Raw genomic sequence first — 16,531 nt, 5'->3', positions numbered from 1 at the left:
AAAAAAATAAGAACAGAGCAATTTGGTTGCAAAGAACAGGGAAGGGCTGCAGCAGGTCAGCATTAACAGGACCCATTCCTGTTTGAAATCTGTGGGTTGATCTTTTGAAGCACGTTTGCACACCTAAGGATACCCTCTCATCCTCAAAGGCTCACAGCACCCTGTTTTTCTGCAGATCTAGACCAGCATTTCTCAACCCTGGCATCACAAGAATAGGTGAAAGGGTTGCGCACACTTTAAAAATAGATTCTTTACAGGAGGAAAAAACCTGGGAAACTGTGGCTTTACCCTTGCAGGCTGACAGCGCTCCAGCCTACCACCTGGGGTGTGGGGGAAGGGGGCACCGGTCAGGAGTGAAGGGCAATAAGAGGGCCAGGGGGTTGTTTCTACCTAAACTATTTACTAGGTTGGTACTGGGATTGCCAACTCTGACAGAAGCTATTCCAGATTCCCCCCCCCCCCCAAACAACTAATATCATTAATTGAATTCATTTTCTTAAAACACCCTATTCTGAATTGCTTTCATCAGTCCCCAGGAGATCCACGCAGATTCCTGTGGAGTCCTGCCCAATCCTAGACAGCTGCAACCCGATGCTGGATGGGCCCTCGACGTTTACAAATGGGTCGCGGTCAAAAAAAGTTAAGAACCGGTGATCTAGGCCGTGTTCCCCCCTCCCACAAAGCTCCTGCACCCCAAAATTTTCTCACAGGCCCCCCTCCCCCCCTTTTTTTTTGGTTGCACACCCAGGGTGAAGCGCGTCAGGACCCCGGCACACGTTGCAGGTGTAACGCTGTTGCGCAGGCGCGCGTGCGCACATGTGCAGCAGAATCGCCACGTGCCAAAAGCGGCTCCCGCGCTCGAACACCGAAAGCCTAATCACGTGCGGGAGCAGCCCCGGCGCATGCGTGCTTCGCCTCCCAGCACGCCCCGCGCCGGAGTCCTTCCCCCGCCCACAAGCGCTTGGCGACGCGGGGCATGCTGGGCGCTGTAGTTTTCTTCTCACCCGGAAGTGATTCCTAGCGGGGGGCGGGGGTCACGCGGCCACTTTCGTCAGCGCGGGCGGCATGTAGGCTCCGGCGCGTCCGGGCGGTTCAAGAAGTTTCTACGGCCGAAGCGTCTCAGCGGTGCCGCCATGTTCGGCTGCCTGGTGGCGGGAAGGCTGGTGCGTGGCGGGCGGGGGAGGGGCGCCGCGGGGGTGGGGATCCCGAGGGACGTCCCTAGTAGGGGGAGGGGCCGGAGGGCCGAGGAAACGTCACTGATAAAGGGGGGATTGGAGGGCCGTCACTGGCGGGGGAAGAGGTGGGGGCGGGGCACGTCACTGGTGGGGGGCGGGTCTGCAGGGGGGAGGGGCTTTACAGGGGTGGGGCTTGTCATTGAGGGGGAGGGGCTGCAGGGGGTGGGGCATGTCACTGGTGGGGGAGGGGCTGCAGGGGTGGGGCATGTCTCATGGGGGTGGGCTGCAGGGGGTGGGACATGTCACTGGTGGGGGAGGAGGTGCAGGGGGGTGGGGCATGTCACATGGGGGAGGGTTTGGGGGGCCTAGGAGCTGTCACTCATAAGGGGGGACAGACTGGGGGGGGCTGGGGGGGGGCTGGGGCACATAGCTGATAGCATGGGAGGAGCATAGGGCAGGTTGAGCTCCCCCCCCCCCTCGCTCCTGGCCTGGGAGGCAGCGAACCCCTGATCCAGTCCCTCACTGCTTCCAGTCCCTCGTGCAAGGACTTGACTGCCTCTGCCTCCCTCTTTCAGCAACTTGCCGCAGGGTTGGAGCAAATGGCTGCAGCCCCTTTGCTGCCCCCTGGTGTGGCTGAGACTGGCGGGTGCTTAGCAGGAGCTACTTTAATTGAGGTGGAAGGGAGTGTACCTGGCTGTGTTGTCCACATGGGGCTCGGGTGCCATGAACTTGATGGTTGAAGCCCTGCCTTGTTTCTTAGCTAAGCCGGTTCCTATGGTTTGGGTTGTACCGTGCTGAGCAGCCTGCTTTTAAGTTGGGAAACTCTTCTGCACACAGACAGCCAAAGTATCCTGGGTGTGGTGTAGCATCTGTGTCATTGGGATGAGGATCATAAATCCTTTTTCATAGCCTGTTGCACAGTTGCTGTGCAGCTGCATTTGGTTTTCTCTAAGGCTGATTAGAAATCTTAAGCTGCGACATTCCTCGCTTCCCCTCCCTGCAATTGCTTGATGTTTCAGAAAAGGTGTCTCACCGATAAGAGTCAAAACTCAGGTATCAGAACTGAAACTTGGTTTTGTTTTCCAGGTGCAAGCAGTGGCACAACAGGTGGCTGAAGATAAATTTGTATTTGATTTGCCTGACTATGAAAACATCAACCACGTAGTGGTCTTTATGCTGGGAACCATCCCATTTCCAGAGGGCATGGGAGGATCTGTCTATTTCTGCTATCCTGACCAGAGTGGGATGGCAGTGTGGCAGCTGCTAGGATTCGTCACCAATGAGAAACCAAGTGCCATCTTCAAAATTTCCGGTCTGAAATCTGGTAAGAGCAGGAAAATATAGTAGTTAAACAGTATCACTGACAGCAAAATGCGTGCATATTCTCTAATGACTACAGTAAGCTAATGAAGTGCTGCTTGGGAAGTCAAACATTTGTCCTTTCAACTGGATCTTAATAGTCCTGGTATTTATATTTTAAGCAAAGGAGTCACAGTGTGCCGCTTGTGGGCCACATGCAGTCTGCCAGGGCAGTCCTGTTGGCCTCATTTATTGTCATTCCATAAGCATAAAAAAACAAAAGAGGATTTGAAAAGTAAAACATTGAGTCGGATTACTCTTCATCACTTCAGACTGTTCTAACTATGCAGAAATTTTATTTTTTGTTTGCCCCTGCCTGCGAGGTCCAGATTCCTGCCTGCAGTGTGATATTTTCTTTGAGCAGAAGCTCTGTTGGAAGTGGCCTTCAGTCTGAGTTGTGCACAGTTGATCAGAACTAATGGTATCTAATTACGTGCAACTGTAGCAACGTTTCTCGCTTCTAATTGTTCAGGATATGTTCATGTGAGAACTTGCATTTGTCTGTTTCAACAGAATGCGTATAAATGACATATAGAAGGTAAAGCATACTCTGTGTATTCATTAGCTGTGTAGGAAGAAATGCGTTATGTTGCCAAGACCAGATACATTTATTGTAGCACAAAGATTCGTTTTTTACTTTACTTCTAGAAGCCAGATACAGTGACTTCATAAAAGTAGCCTCTTGAAAACTAAATAGTGTATTTACTGCATGTCTTATATTGCTGGGAAAAGACCCAAGAATACAGTGGGTAGTCTCTTCTAATTACATGGATTTTTCTATTGATTTCTCAACAAATAGATGATGCAGTTGTCATCTATGTAAGATGGTTCTATTTTAGTTTTCTTTGCTCACCTTTCAGCTATTCCTACTTCCTTAAGTGTCCAAAAAAAGATTTAAGCAGCAATGACATGTTCCACTTGATATGATTTTTCTCAAACTGTGTTATTTAGCTCTCTAGTTGTTCCATTAAAACCAGCATAATCTTGATAGTGGCAGCCCTGATGATTCGTAAGGTTGTGGTGAACCATGGCATTGGCTCAGTTACAAAATTTTGAGAGGCCTTTTGAGAATTCCTATATATAATTACTATTTTATTCTTTTGAAAAAAGTACTAAAGCAATTTACTTACTCTGAGCAAACATTGTCACTGTTCTCTTCAGAGAGAAAGAGCCATCACCTTTGCTATAAAGTAAAATGCTGCTGTTTTAGTACCACTTCATCGCCTGCTTACTTCCCAGTGAAGTTGATCTACTTTCCCAGCCAAACAGTAGCCTCTGCTTTTAGGCTTATTTAGATTAGCCATTTTTTTTTCATTGCACATCCTGACCAAACTGAATAAGATTGAAACAATTCTAGGAAGTCATGTAGACAGCACTCTTGAGCGCTGCAATATATGCATTGGATTACACAAGTTAGAGGTTGGTGGTCTGTCTGTCCAGAGTGTAAATATAATTTCATTATGAATTCTCTATTGTTCAGTCACTGTCAGCTCTGGTTTTAACTAATTGCAAGCTCTACAAGCTCATTTGTGGATTTAACAGCTATAACAGTGCTCTTTTGACTCCATCTTTACAATAATAACAATTCTTCATTGGGATGTGATTCAGTAGTCCTTCAAACAAGTTAGAACAGAATCCTATTCCTTTTGCCAAATCTGCTTTGCTTCTGCAATGCTAAGAAGAGTAAAATAGTAATGCATGCCATATACACTTATGCGTGCTAATAGGATGTGAAATGTTCAGTGAGCTGATCACATTTGTAAGAGGTTTGTTTTTGTTTTTGTTTGCTTGTAAGTGTAGTATGTAACAAATCTAGTAACAGGCCTTGTGTAGTAGTTCTGTTTCTAAATATCAGATGCAGTAATACACTCAGTTTGCATTAAGCACTTAAACATCACTGGATTCCTAATTAAACTGGTGTGGAGGCTTATCACTTAAAACCTGAGAGAGTGCCTAAAGCTCACTTTATTAAAAAAAATTGGGTTTTTTGGCTTACTCTTGTGATCTGTTTGCATAATTTTTCTCATGTTTGTATCAGTTTTTACTATATGTGCCTAATTGAATTTAGAATCATTTGCAAGGATAGTTAGGGAATAATCATACTGGATACCAGTGCTTGCCATCTGAACTCCTTGGCTCAGAAATCCTGAGCTCTGTGTGCTGATTCTTCTAGATACAGGCCCAGAGGAAAGGTTGGAAGGCTTGCACATCTTTGTGGCATTTGAGGCAACCTGAATTTGAAATTCTCCAAATTGGAGCTGAATTGAGTGTTTCAAATGCATGTATTGTCAGTCAGCGTTTGCCTGAAATTCATTGTGCTATATCAAAATGTTCCTTTGTACAAACATCCTGAAACCAAACAAACATTGCTTTGTCAGTGCCATGCATTCCCCTTCGTTTTGGATCAAGAGTCATCACTTGCTTCCCTTTTCTTTCCAGTTTTCGGCATAATCCTTCAAAACAGTGATAACATTCTTTTGCCAAGTTCCTTTTTTCTTTTTTTTTTAATGGCTGCACTCTTGTGCTTCCACTGCTTCTGTATTTTCTTCCAGTAGACATTGCTGGCATGTTCCTGTTTCCTTTCTTGGTCATGCTTGCAGGTTTCAGAAAATTGTGCAGTTCAGACAAGTTTGTTAATCAAAAAACATCACAGGCTTTGGTTGTGTTTTGATGCCATAGAGTACTTATTTTTCTTGCCTTAACAAGTTGTACTTTATCATAGGTTTTTTGGTTTGTAAAATGTAGGTGTTAAATATGTGTGTTTGTAGTGAATGACTATTATGTATTCAAGAACTGAAAAAGTACTGATTTATTCAAAATTATTTTGAATAATAATGATTTTTTTCATATTAATGATATATGTTCTAGCACGTTCCATTTAACACTACTTACTGTAGGATGTTGGCTCCAGCTGGGAAATGTGGCAGCCAAAATGGACTCTGCAGGTAGAATTGTCATATTCTGGAATTTCTAATGATGATAAATGTGATAATGTTGGAACTTGAACACAGTGTTCAGTTAGCCCCTGGAAATCAGACTTCTGTTTTCTACTTATTTTCTACACAGCCTAATCTTATAAAGCTAATGGGTTATTTGCTCTCTGCAGCATAGATTGAATTTCAGTATTTGTGGTGTTTCACAAAGGATCACTAAATAGCAGGTTGAGGGACTGAATCTGATAAATTAACTGGTCTTTTTGCTAAATTGAAATCTACAGATCATTTCAGTCCTTTATTTTTTTTAAGCCCTCAGTCATGGAGTGTGATTAAAGAAAGCAGTGGAATGAGAACAAAATTATTTGATACTGAGTTTTTTCCATATAGGGTAAAAAGGTCATTACTGTGGGAGAGGAAGGCAGCAACATTTCATACAATCATAGGGAAGTAGGACTGGAAGGGACCTCCAGAGGTCATCTAGTCCAGCCCCTTACCTGAGGCAGTGGTCATCCCTGTCCAAACTATCCCATATAGAAATCCATTGCCCAACCTCTTAGCTGGCCAAGTTGGATTCAGAGATGTTACTGCAAGCTGCCTTCTTGGCGCTAAGGAGCTTGGCTGGTATGTTTGGGCTGGGTTAACCTTAAAGTAAATGTTTTTGACAGTTGAGCCATCTTTTTCTTTTAACAGCTACTGTACATATACTATAAATAGTAGCTACTAATGTCTACATGGGAAAATTTAGCGCAATCTGAACTGTGCCTTCTTTTCAGAAGTGAGTATTTAGTTTTGAAGGTGCTTCCTTTTGAGAAGGATATTTTCCAGTTTCTTACATATTACTAGCTTAGACCTTTCAAAGAAATCAAGAAAGGAAAAATAGTTAATTCTTCAATTTGGGTGGGACATAGATTTGTGCTACTCTCATTGTCTTAGTTTTTTAGCAGCTGGATTAGGTCAGCTGGTAGTGGTGGTTTTCATTAAGACCTGTCTACAACCTGCAATACCATATATTGGTATACCTATACCAAGCTATACCTTGTCTTGTCCAGAGCATGGTACTTCCCAGTAGCAAGATACTCGCATACTACAAACTTGTGTGGAGGAGAGTATTATTCACTTGCTAATGGTAACACATTTCCCTTCCTTCCCCCAAATCTTTGTTCTTTTCCCAGTGACATCACTTATGTGGGCAACAGGGAGTGGCAGATAGTGAATCTTGATGGTCTTGTAGTATCCCAAGTGAGTTTGGGCTTTAGAGCCCTGGTTAAAAGACGAAAGTGATGTGAGCTAGAATGATTTCTGTATAAAAAGGATGCAGTTTAAGGATGTTTTAGAGCCACATTGTTAAGAAGTTCTCAAATAACTTTTGTAACTATGAGGGTATTTTTATTTTACAGCCATTTCTTTCTGATGTGGACTGTGCCAGTACACAGCTTTCTGTCCAGACTCTATTACTAGGCAGCACTCTACAAAGGATAGCTTGAAAGTTTATTCAAATTTCAAGAAGAGTTGCTCACACTTTTAGTGCAGTGTGAAATGCTAGGAACTTCATACAAGTTCTCCAATGTTTGTAGATTCTTAGAAGTAGGGTTGGAAGGGACCTTGTAGATCATCAAGTCCGACCCCCTGCCCTGGGCAGGAGAGAAAACCGGGGTCAAATGACCTCAGCCAGGTAGATGTCAAGCTTCCTTTCAGAGACCCCACAGGGTCTTTAAGAGTATTTGATTTTCAAAGCAGTTCAAGGTATTGGCTTGTTTACCTTGTCGTCTTAAAATGTTTTCGACACCCAAGGGTTGTTGGTCAAATATTTTAGACGTTACATAGTAGTTGTGTTCAATAGCAAAAAATATTTTTGTCTTTTCCCTGTTTGAATGATCAAATCGAAAGAAACCAACTGTATTACTTGTCTCTGGGATTTTTCTGGAAACTGTCGTGTGTATTAAAAAAAATTGGGTTTTATTGTAAATCATACTCCCTTGTGTTTGAAAAGTCAGGCTCCTTATTTTATTGGCATAAGTAGTAGCAAGAAGTTCAAATGCTTCAGACCGACTTACAAACAATGCACCTGATTAAATGAAGACTTGTTTACGTAATAGGAGACTGTAAAAATAATTAATTCTTTCTTACAATTTTTTTTCCCAGAAAAGTACTTTTAGCAATTGCCAATGCATTCTTCAGTATATAAGAAAGAATAAAGAAACAGCTGCATTTTAAAGTTACCTGTTGCATCGTTAGGCTGTGTGCAGTTCTTCATAATACTGTGGGCAAGTTAATCTCTCTCATTGGTAAGGAAAAAAGCCCTTATTCCTAAGGAGTTCTGGGTGTCATAAGCAGTGCTGTAGTCATACTGCTGCCAAGTCTGATGGCTGTGCTCTTTTCAGGGAAAGGGAGCCAACACCCCTTTGGTGCAATGAACCTTCCTCAGACGCCGTCTGTAGCCCAGATCGGAATTTCGGTGGAATTGCTGGAAAACTTGGCCCAGCAAACTCCTGTCGCAAGTGCTGCTGTATCATCAGTAGACTCATTCACTGAGGTAACTAAACAGCATGCTGTTTTGCCAAGTGCTCAGTAGGAGGTGGTTAAGAACAGAGATCTCTGGAAAAACGGATGCAGGCACTTAAAACGTTACAGTGAAAAATTGTGTTATTAAACGAACCTAATTTGGCCCTCTTCATTTGGCTGTACACTTCTGACATTGCCGTGGCCTGCATGCTTAAAGTGTAAATTCTGTTACTGAATACAGGCACATTTTCCTATTTCATGTATATGTAATTCTAACACGGAGAAGCTTCGCTTCAGTTCGGAACAGCAGGAGGGGGGGCAGCAGTGCAATTAGCCCTGTTCCTGTGACGGTATCATAGAAATCTTGTCATCCATGTTTCACTGCCCATCAAGCATCTCCTGTCTCCCTTCACTGAATTTAAGTCAGGAACAGTCGAAGACCTATCTTATCTTAATGCCGCAGGTTAGCTTCAGTTTTTGCAATGAAGTCCTAAGAGTTCTAAGAACTTTCTTCTTTTAAAAAGAAAAAGTAATTGACTTGGATAAGTGTGTGTGTGTGTACTGAAGTATCTATACTCTCTTACTGAATGCTGGCACGTTTTCCCATTTCATATATATAGTCCCTCCTGACTGCTGGCGGAATTCAGTGCCTTCGCTGAAGGGAGGTGGGAGATGTTTGTTGGGGAGTGAAACTCAGATGACAAGGTAAAATTCCTGTGATACTGTCGCTGGAACAGGCTAGCTGCACCTCTGTCCCCTTCCTGCTCTTCCAGACTGTAACCTCTCAGGTGTTAGATAAATTTACACATTATGGTAGTGTAGGAGTGATGTTGTAGCCATGCTGGTCCAGCAATTATGGGAAAAGTGAGGATTTCTTAGGATGGTATCTTTTATTAGTCCAACTATGTAGTTGGGATAAAGTTAGACAGGCTTCCAAATGCAAGACTTTTTTGTCAAGTCTCAGGACGAATGTCTCGCATTCAAGGCTTGTCAAACTTCATCCAATAAAAGGCATCACCCTAAGAAATCCTTGCCTCTCTTGTTGGATTAAGGCCTATCTGGGTGGGTTTTTGCAAAATCTTCCACTTTGGGCTACTTGCTGGATTACAGTATGTTACGTTGCATTCCCCATTTTTACCTTGCCGTGGGACAGCATGGGCCCTGGTGGTACCCAGGTAGGTCAAACTTCTTTAGCCACCTGCATTGGGTCTCCCAAACAGTTGAAGAGTTGAGACAATGCCAGAACCATTTAACTTAAAATTCAGACCCAAACTCCGGTTTTTTGTCTGGAAGGATAACCAGGAAATAAGGATAAAGAGCACGACTTAAAAGGGGCCCTGATACTATCAGATGCTAATTGTCCAGAGGAAACAACTGGTCATTAAGTTATTAGGTTTTGTTCCTCTGAATAACTACTGTTACTCCATACTAATACAAGGCATTTCCACCTTTTCTAGTCTTGCTGCTGGGTCAGGGCCACCAGCTACTTTGTTATGTATTTTGTGACCAGTTGTGCACAACTGCTACTTTTTTGCATAGATGTTTGATTGCTGCAAGTCATTTTTTGCAAATTTTTTTTTCTTCTCCAATACCATGTATATAAAATATATGCTTGCCTCAGTTTTAATACTGTTTCATAGGAATTCAGTAGGAGTTATGACTTTTAGGGCACATTTTCAAAAGAGACAGTTGCAAGCAACTTGAAGGAAAGAGATAAGCGGTGGTATGATTAGAATAGTAGTACTTTTTGTGGGATTAATGTCTCTTTATTTTACTAGCCTGAACCTGAATTAACCATTTGGAATACCATTAGGGAAACAATATAAAATAAAAGGCCCACAGAGGCATGATCAACTAACGTTCTTTCTGCTTCAGTTTTGGAGGAAAAGGTTCTAGACTTACCATTGCATCATTTTATAGTCAGAGTTTTACAAAATCTCCTTATTTCTGTCATGAGGTCACTTCTGATTTTCCTTAAGCAAACCTTATAAAAATATGGTTTCATGGAAGTGAAGAAGTAGGTGCATTACATTGGACATATCTAAAAGGTCTTCCGTTAGGAGAGGAAGAGTCTGAGGACAAGGCAGGGAGCTAGAACCTCTACATCTAGTCCTTTCTAAAACAGACTTACTTGTTCACTCAGCGTAAACCTTGCTTTCTCCACTTGCATAGAAAGGAACATGTTCTCCATCTTATGTGGGAGTTGAGGATTGATTAGTCCTTTGTAAAGCATTTTAAATGTAAAAAGTGTTCTTAAAGTTTTAAGTACTGATTTATAAAGTTGGGGTTTTATATTTCAGTTCACTCAGAAGATGCTGGATAACTTCTATAACTTTGCTTCGTCGTTTGCTGTCACTCAGGCTCAGATGACGCCAAATCCTTCTGAAGCTTTCATTCCTGCTAATGTAGTTCTTAAATGGTAAGGGAAAACATCTATCTCAAAGCAATTGGCTTATTCTAGTCACTGGAATTACAGATTTCATAATACAGAATTTACCCTCATAGCCTCCAAAAAATGACTGACATCATTTCCCTGCTGACATACAAGTTCTTCAATGCAATCAATAGCTGTGTTCTGTTTCTCAGCCTCAGCTACCCTGAGAACAGTTTTGTTTACCACTGGCAATTTAATCCTTGCAATTGTGGTATGCTTGTTCTGGACATCGTTCTACCTTTTGTAGTGTTGTTTAGTATGGAAAAGCAGAAAGTGCTGCCTTTGACCAACAACAATTAATGTCTGTTAGGTTTGAACTACCATTACAGTGTGTGTTGTTTTTATAGTGTCAGAAAATTATACCCCTAGCTACCCTCGCTGTCATTAAGATGACTAATGTAGATGCAGCTAAACAGGCAAAATGTCCATGTTAAGAGTTCAGCATATTCCACTCCTGGGACTGGGTTAAGCTGCGTTTGTCAGTGTAAATTTGTCTCTCTCTGAGGCTGAAAACAGATGTCACATTTGTGCCACCATAACAATTTTTATGGCAGCACAAAGTAAAAGCAAATAGATGACCGTGCCCTTTGTTGTGTCAAAAATGCTTTTGTTTATGGGGCGACAAAAGGTCATTAATAATTTCTGCCACTTTTTTTCATGGCTGACATCTACTTGCTTAATGGTAGGAGAGTGTGGGCAGCCTTGGAGGTGCCCGCACTCTCCAGCTGCCCCAGCAAGCATTCCCAGGGCTTGAGGGGCCTGCTCCTATGCATCCCGGGAAATCCTGTGTGGGATTAGGCCCAGGGTGGATTTGATTTGAAGCAAATCAGTTTAAATCACTGGTCAGGAAGCCTCAATGTAATCACTGTTTTCTACAAACAGTGCATTCTTGTTGTGTGATATCCTTTATTCTTTCAAATTCTTGAAACTTGGCATTTTCAGAGAAAGGTAAGGGCTTGACTGTGTATACAAACTTGCAGAGACGCAATAGAGCTGATGAGTGGGGAATCAGGTCTGTTATGTTCTATCTCCATATACTGCTGTTAACAAGGATGTTATCTCTGGAGACAGCAGTCTATCCCTATGCAGTCTATCCCTATGTCTGAAGACGGCCGTTTGTGCCCAAAAGATTGCAAAGAACAATTTTTCCAACTACAGTAAAAGCTCTGTTATCTGGCATCCCCCAGGAATGGGACATGTTGGATAACAAAATATGCCGGTTAATTGAGCGGTCTGAACAGGTGCCGCTTCTCCCGCCACGGTGGGCACTTCCGGTTTCACTTTACCTTACAAGCCGGCATGCCAGTTAATAGAGCATGCTGGCGTGTAAGGTGCCGGTTAGCAGAGCTTTTCCTGTAATTGGTTTGTCTAAAAGATATGGCATCTACCCAAAGAACCTTGTCTGCTTATGAACTCTGGAGACACAAATCCACGGTTTGAGAACTGAAACTAAGCATCACAGAGATGCTTAATGGGATCTTCTAGACTGAGCACTGAGTCCCATTGGGTAGAGTGGTTTTCTTTAATCTTTACTAATCTGTAGAGGAGCCTCTGGGAACCCCATGAGATTGGGCCCCTAATATAGTCCATGGCCTGTTGTGACCTATTTATAAAACTTCTAAAAAGGTTACATGAATATATCATCCCAAATAGTATATAATTAGAAGTTATAATCCCTATTCCATGATAATATCTTTGAGCTTTAACATATCTTAAAGTAAAACTATCTTTATATAAATTCATTTTTAAACAAAAAGCATCTTAAAAAATATGATTAAATCTGATTTAAATAATTATTTTTTTTTTTAATCATTTATTTTTATTTTTTTTCCCTCCCTGATTGGGCCTCTCTAACCCTGGGAGCACCTGCTTGGCTTTCCCTACTTTCAGAGACACACCTGGGAATCTCCAAGATGGATCTCTGTAAGCAGGGAATATGTAATGCATTGTCTCCGCATGATCAGTAGGTGGGACAGTGGGTCACATGTTTCACCTAAAAAAGCAGATCAGCTGTGCTGGGACACAGCTTGGTACAGTTCATCCATGTGATTTTGTGATACCTATACCCTTGAGGTGGCATTGCTAGTATAGTTATACTGGCAAGTCCTTGTAAGCGTAGACATGCACATAGACTCCATTGTACTCGTTCGGCAGCGTGGCCCGAGTGTTCCTTTTCCCTTGAGTCAGCTGTTCCTAGCCTGGGGCACATGCCTTTCAAAGTATTCACCTAGACAGTTTTTAAAGATGGCTTATGTTGTATGTGAGCTCTTCTAAATGTTTTGATCATCTAATGTAGGTACTGTTTTTAAACCCTAAATATAACTGATTTGTCCTTATTCCTTGCAGGAGTTTTTATTAGCACCTGCTATATACTATGTATTGCACAAATGGAAAGGGAGGAAAATCCCTGGAAGAGAAGCATAGTAGAAGACAGTACCCAGAGCAGGAATGAATCATGTCTTTGCAAAGTTTGTTGGGGAGGGTGGTGGTTAATATCGTAAATGAAAATCCGATGCAGCTAAAAGCAAGATCAATCTAAGCATTCTCTGTAAACTGGTAAGAATTTTTTAATCTCTTATTCTGATTACAGCCACATCAAGTAGTTTCATCTTGACCCTACTAGCTGCCAGGGAGAAGTATCATTTTAGTCTATTTGTTCTGTAAAGTTTTTTAAAAATGCAGTGCATTTTAGGTCCACAGCTGGCTGCATATGATAGACTTTCATCAATTGCACTAACTTCTCAGTAGTGAGGTAGGAAGTTCAAATACTTGAATTGCATAATTTAGAAGTCATTTTAATGCCAACACACTCTTCTCTTTTAGGTATGAGAACTTCCAAAGACGTCTGACACAGAATCCTCTCTTCTGGAAAACATAATCTTGAATCATGTCATGCGAAGTGCTCTTGGATTACAGTGGTGTCTTAAAGATTCAGTAAATTACCCTACTAAAGAATAGTGGGCTAGTATAATCAGCCCAAGCAGACAAACTTGAAGCTTTTATAAAATCTTTGAAACATTTAAAATTAAAAACCTTAAAAAGTGCTTATCATTGTTTGTTTGTTTGTTTGTTTGTTTTTGTTTAACTAAAGCGCTAACCATTCCAAGAAGTCAGTGCTGCATATTCATATTTAAAAATAATTCTCTGTAACTGGTGTAAACTTGTAATTTATTTCCCATTTTAAAATGTTCTGTACAAATGGTGTAAAATATTGCAGCTTTAATTTTCCAGCCACTGACTTCCATTCTTCATGTTGTTTTCAAGAGACACTGTCAGGCTCACATAATATTTATTCTTTCTGGTATTACTAACCCATTATGGTCTTGGAGCTCGCGCTGTGTTCAGCAAGGGCAGTTGATGTCAAATTTCCCAGCTGTTAAAAATTGGTTTCTCTTTACTTCCTCTTTGAGCCCCAGGGTCTTTGGTCCTGTTCTTTTTTCCTTAATTTCTCTAATTGACCCTTAAACTACCACTGCATGCCACTTTATGGACAATAAGTAGTATTCTGTGTTGTCAGTAGGCCCATTGGGGTTATGAAAGTGTTTTGGCAGCACTGGTTACTGGCAATGGGGACACTGGATAGATGTCCATTTTTAACATAAGCTGTCTCCTTCCTCTTGTTCATAATATGATGAAAGATTCAGTTGTTACAGATGACTGTTTTGAGGGGAAGCTCTGCCACTAGATTTCCCAAGAAAAATATCCAGTTCCCTCTCCCCAAAGACCCCCTGAAGTTAGCCCTGGCATGCTTTCTCAAGGGGCAAGCTCAAGACCCTGGCTCCTCTTTGTTCCTGGCTTCCCTGGCAATTTGTAGTGCACCCACTTCACAAAGCTCCTGGGAATGGGGGTGTTCCCCTCTTCAAAGGGGGGCCTAGAGTGTCGATATCCCAAACAGCACAGCCGACTGCTCAGCTCCAAACAAATAGTCTATATCACTACAGATCCCTCTGTCCTCACTCAGATTCCTGCTTGTTCTCCATCTCTCCTAGAGCCTTTCTCTTTCTCCTTGGGGACAACCAGCCACTCACCCAACAAAATTGGTAAAAAAAACTACAGTATTAGCCTGGTGACATCATGCACCCACTGAAATGAAATATGTAGTCATGGGGAGCCAATCAGGGAGCAGTCTTTGGCCTGCTGCCAGGTCTAGACTGCTACCTGCCCTGCAGTGTAAAGGGCCTATAGGCCTTCTGTTTATGGAGCTATTCACAGGAGCTATTTACAGCACAATATGCTCAAACTGAGCCCCTTCCCCATCCCAAATGTTCCCCACCAGAACTCTAGGCTAGAAATCAGCTCACTTAACCTATTTGGTCACACTGGTTGGGGGGGGAGGGGAGAAACAGGTTCATTGCTTCTGACTCTTCAGAGCCCTTTTGAACTAGTACTATATTTACTTGAATCCAAGATGAGGTTTGTTTGTTTTTTCCACCATTCAACATGGGGTGGGGAGAGGGGAAGTCTCATCTTGGATTTCAGTATAGTCCAAGGCTAGTGGCTGCTTTGGATCCAACTCTGGCTCTGGGCCTGACCTTGCTTGGTGTGGAGCAGGAGGAGCACAAGGGAAATCATACTGTGCAGGAGGAGTGGAGGGGTAGTGGAGGGAAAGACTGCTCTGCTGGCAGGGAGGGGGAGCGTGGTGCAGGGGTGGGAGTGGGAGGTGGAGCATGGGAGATTGCATGGGAGAAGTGTGAGGGAAGCCACATGGTGCATAGCCCGAGGGAAGTATGTGGGAAGACTTCAGTAGCAAAGGATCTGCTACAGCTCCAGCCTTTGGCTTCACCACTGCAACTGCCACACTTGGAGCTGCTTGTTCAGGGCCACAGTCACATGTGCTCTGTGCCATGAGCTAGAACCAGAGCCACTGTATAGGTAAGTGAGGGGAATGAAGGGGGTGACTGAAGGGTAGGGGCAAGCAGTTGGGAATGCAGATCCTGGGGGGTGCAGGCACCAGGGAGGGGCAAGTGATAAGAGATCAGGAGCAGGCCTCTTGATGCTGCTTTCCTTGCTGGAGATGTGGGGGGTGAAGGGGATTAATTCAAGATAAAACCTCCACTAATTAGATTCTATACATGGAAAATTATAACAAATTTGTAATTTTCTTTGTATAGAATCTAATTGGAGGAGTGGTCATCTTAAATTTGAAAGTTGTCATGGATTCAGGTAAATATGGTATGTGATATCTCTTATTTGTAATTTAAAAGGCACCTTTGAGACATCCAAATAATTGGCCAGTGGTACCATGTTACTAGGGGACTCTTGTAGCTCCTCGTTAGCAGGCCAGTTTGAAGAACTTCAACCATTCTGTTTCTGATCATCTAGGGCATTTATAGATGTGGTCCAGGAGGTGGAGGGGTGCTTTAAGTAGCACAGCTCCAAGAGCTGCGCTACTTAAAAGCTCCCAGAGCATCACGTGTATTAGAGTCCCTGCACTGAAAAATGGCATGGGGGGGAAGCTTTGAACTATAGCTTGTCAAATGACCTTTAAAGTGCCCCACCACCATTTTTCAGTGCAGGGATGCTGATACTTGTGATGCTGGAGTGTGGTAATTACCAAGCTCCAGCAGACTCGATTAATCAAGTCTGCTTTGACATGCTGTAATTACAGAGCGTTGGAGCAGACTCCCTGCACGTGCATAGTAGCCCTAGTTTCTATCATGAACAGCTGAGTCGCTCCCATATTTACTTCCCAAATGTATTTCAGAATCTTGTATGTAACCACAGAAGCCAGCATTTGTGGCCAAAGCATAGTTGTGGTCAGTTTTGAAAGGAAACAAGGGATTTATTGCATAACTGTGGTCTCTACCACAGAAAATTTATTAGGTATTGTTTGCATTGTATTGTTAGAGTAAGAAGTTTACACTATCTAAATATACTACATTAAAGTATTTTTGGAAGGGAAAAACAAAACCAGAAGTTATTTTCTTAGCACACTTCTCCTGAAAAACAAGAAAATAAGGCAACTTCTGTTGCATAAATCAATAATATACAAGCCAGCCATGCAGTGGGTATTCTGCTTGCAATGAAAAACAAACTTTCTTCGAGTAACTCATATGTGTGGTTTCAACGCTACTATAAAGGTGGGGGAGGCACAAAAATAGGTAAGCTAGTCACAAGGACTAGGG

The 16,531-nt window shown here is 42.6% G+C and overlaps 1 protein-coding gene across 2 annotated transcripts; it reads left to right on the top strand.

Moving 5' to 3' along the window:
• Positions 1-1,046: 1,046 nt before the first annotated feature.
• On the top strand, positions 1,047-13,450 carry HIKESHI (heat shock protein nuclear import factor hikeshi). Of its 2 annotated transcripts, none has more exons than XM_006259000.4 (5): positions 1,047-1,163; positions 2,262-2,499; positions 7,852-8,003; positions 10,273-10,391; positions 13,230-13,450. In XM_006259000.4, the coding sequence occupies exons 1-5, from the start codon at positions 1,134-1,136 to the stop codon at positions 13,282-13,284; spliced, it is 594 nt and encodes a 197-aa protein (XP_006259062.1). In that variant the 5' UTR covers positions 1,047-1,133; the 3' UTR covers positions 13,285-13,450. The 2 variants fall into 2 exon arrangements, with proteins under 2 accessions (XP_006259062.1, XP_059577871.1); XM_059721888.1 differs by lacking the exon at positions 13,230-13,450 and adding an exon at positions 12,753-13,223.
• Positions 13,451-16,531: the final 3,081 nt, after the last annotated feature.

This window comes from Alligator mississippiensis, chromosome 1 (assembly GCF_030867095.1).
Source record: "Alligator mississippiensis isolate rAllMis1 chromosome 1, rAllMis1, whole genome shotgun sequence".
NCBI lineage: Eukaryota > Metazoa > Chordata > Crocodylia > Alligatoridae > Alligator > Alligator mississippiensis.
Note: the sequence above shows the minus strand (reverse complement) of the source record. Positions and strands in the feature narration are given on the sequence as shown.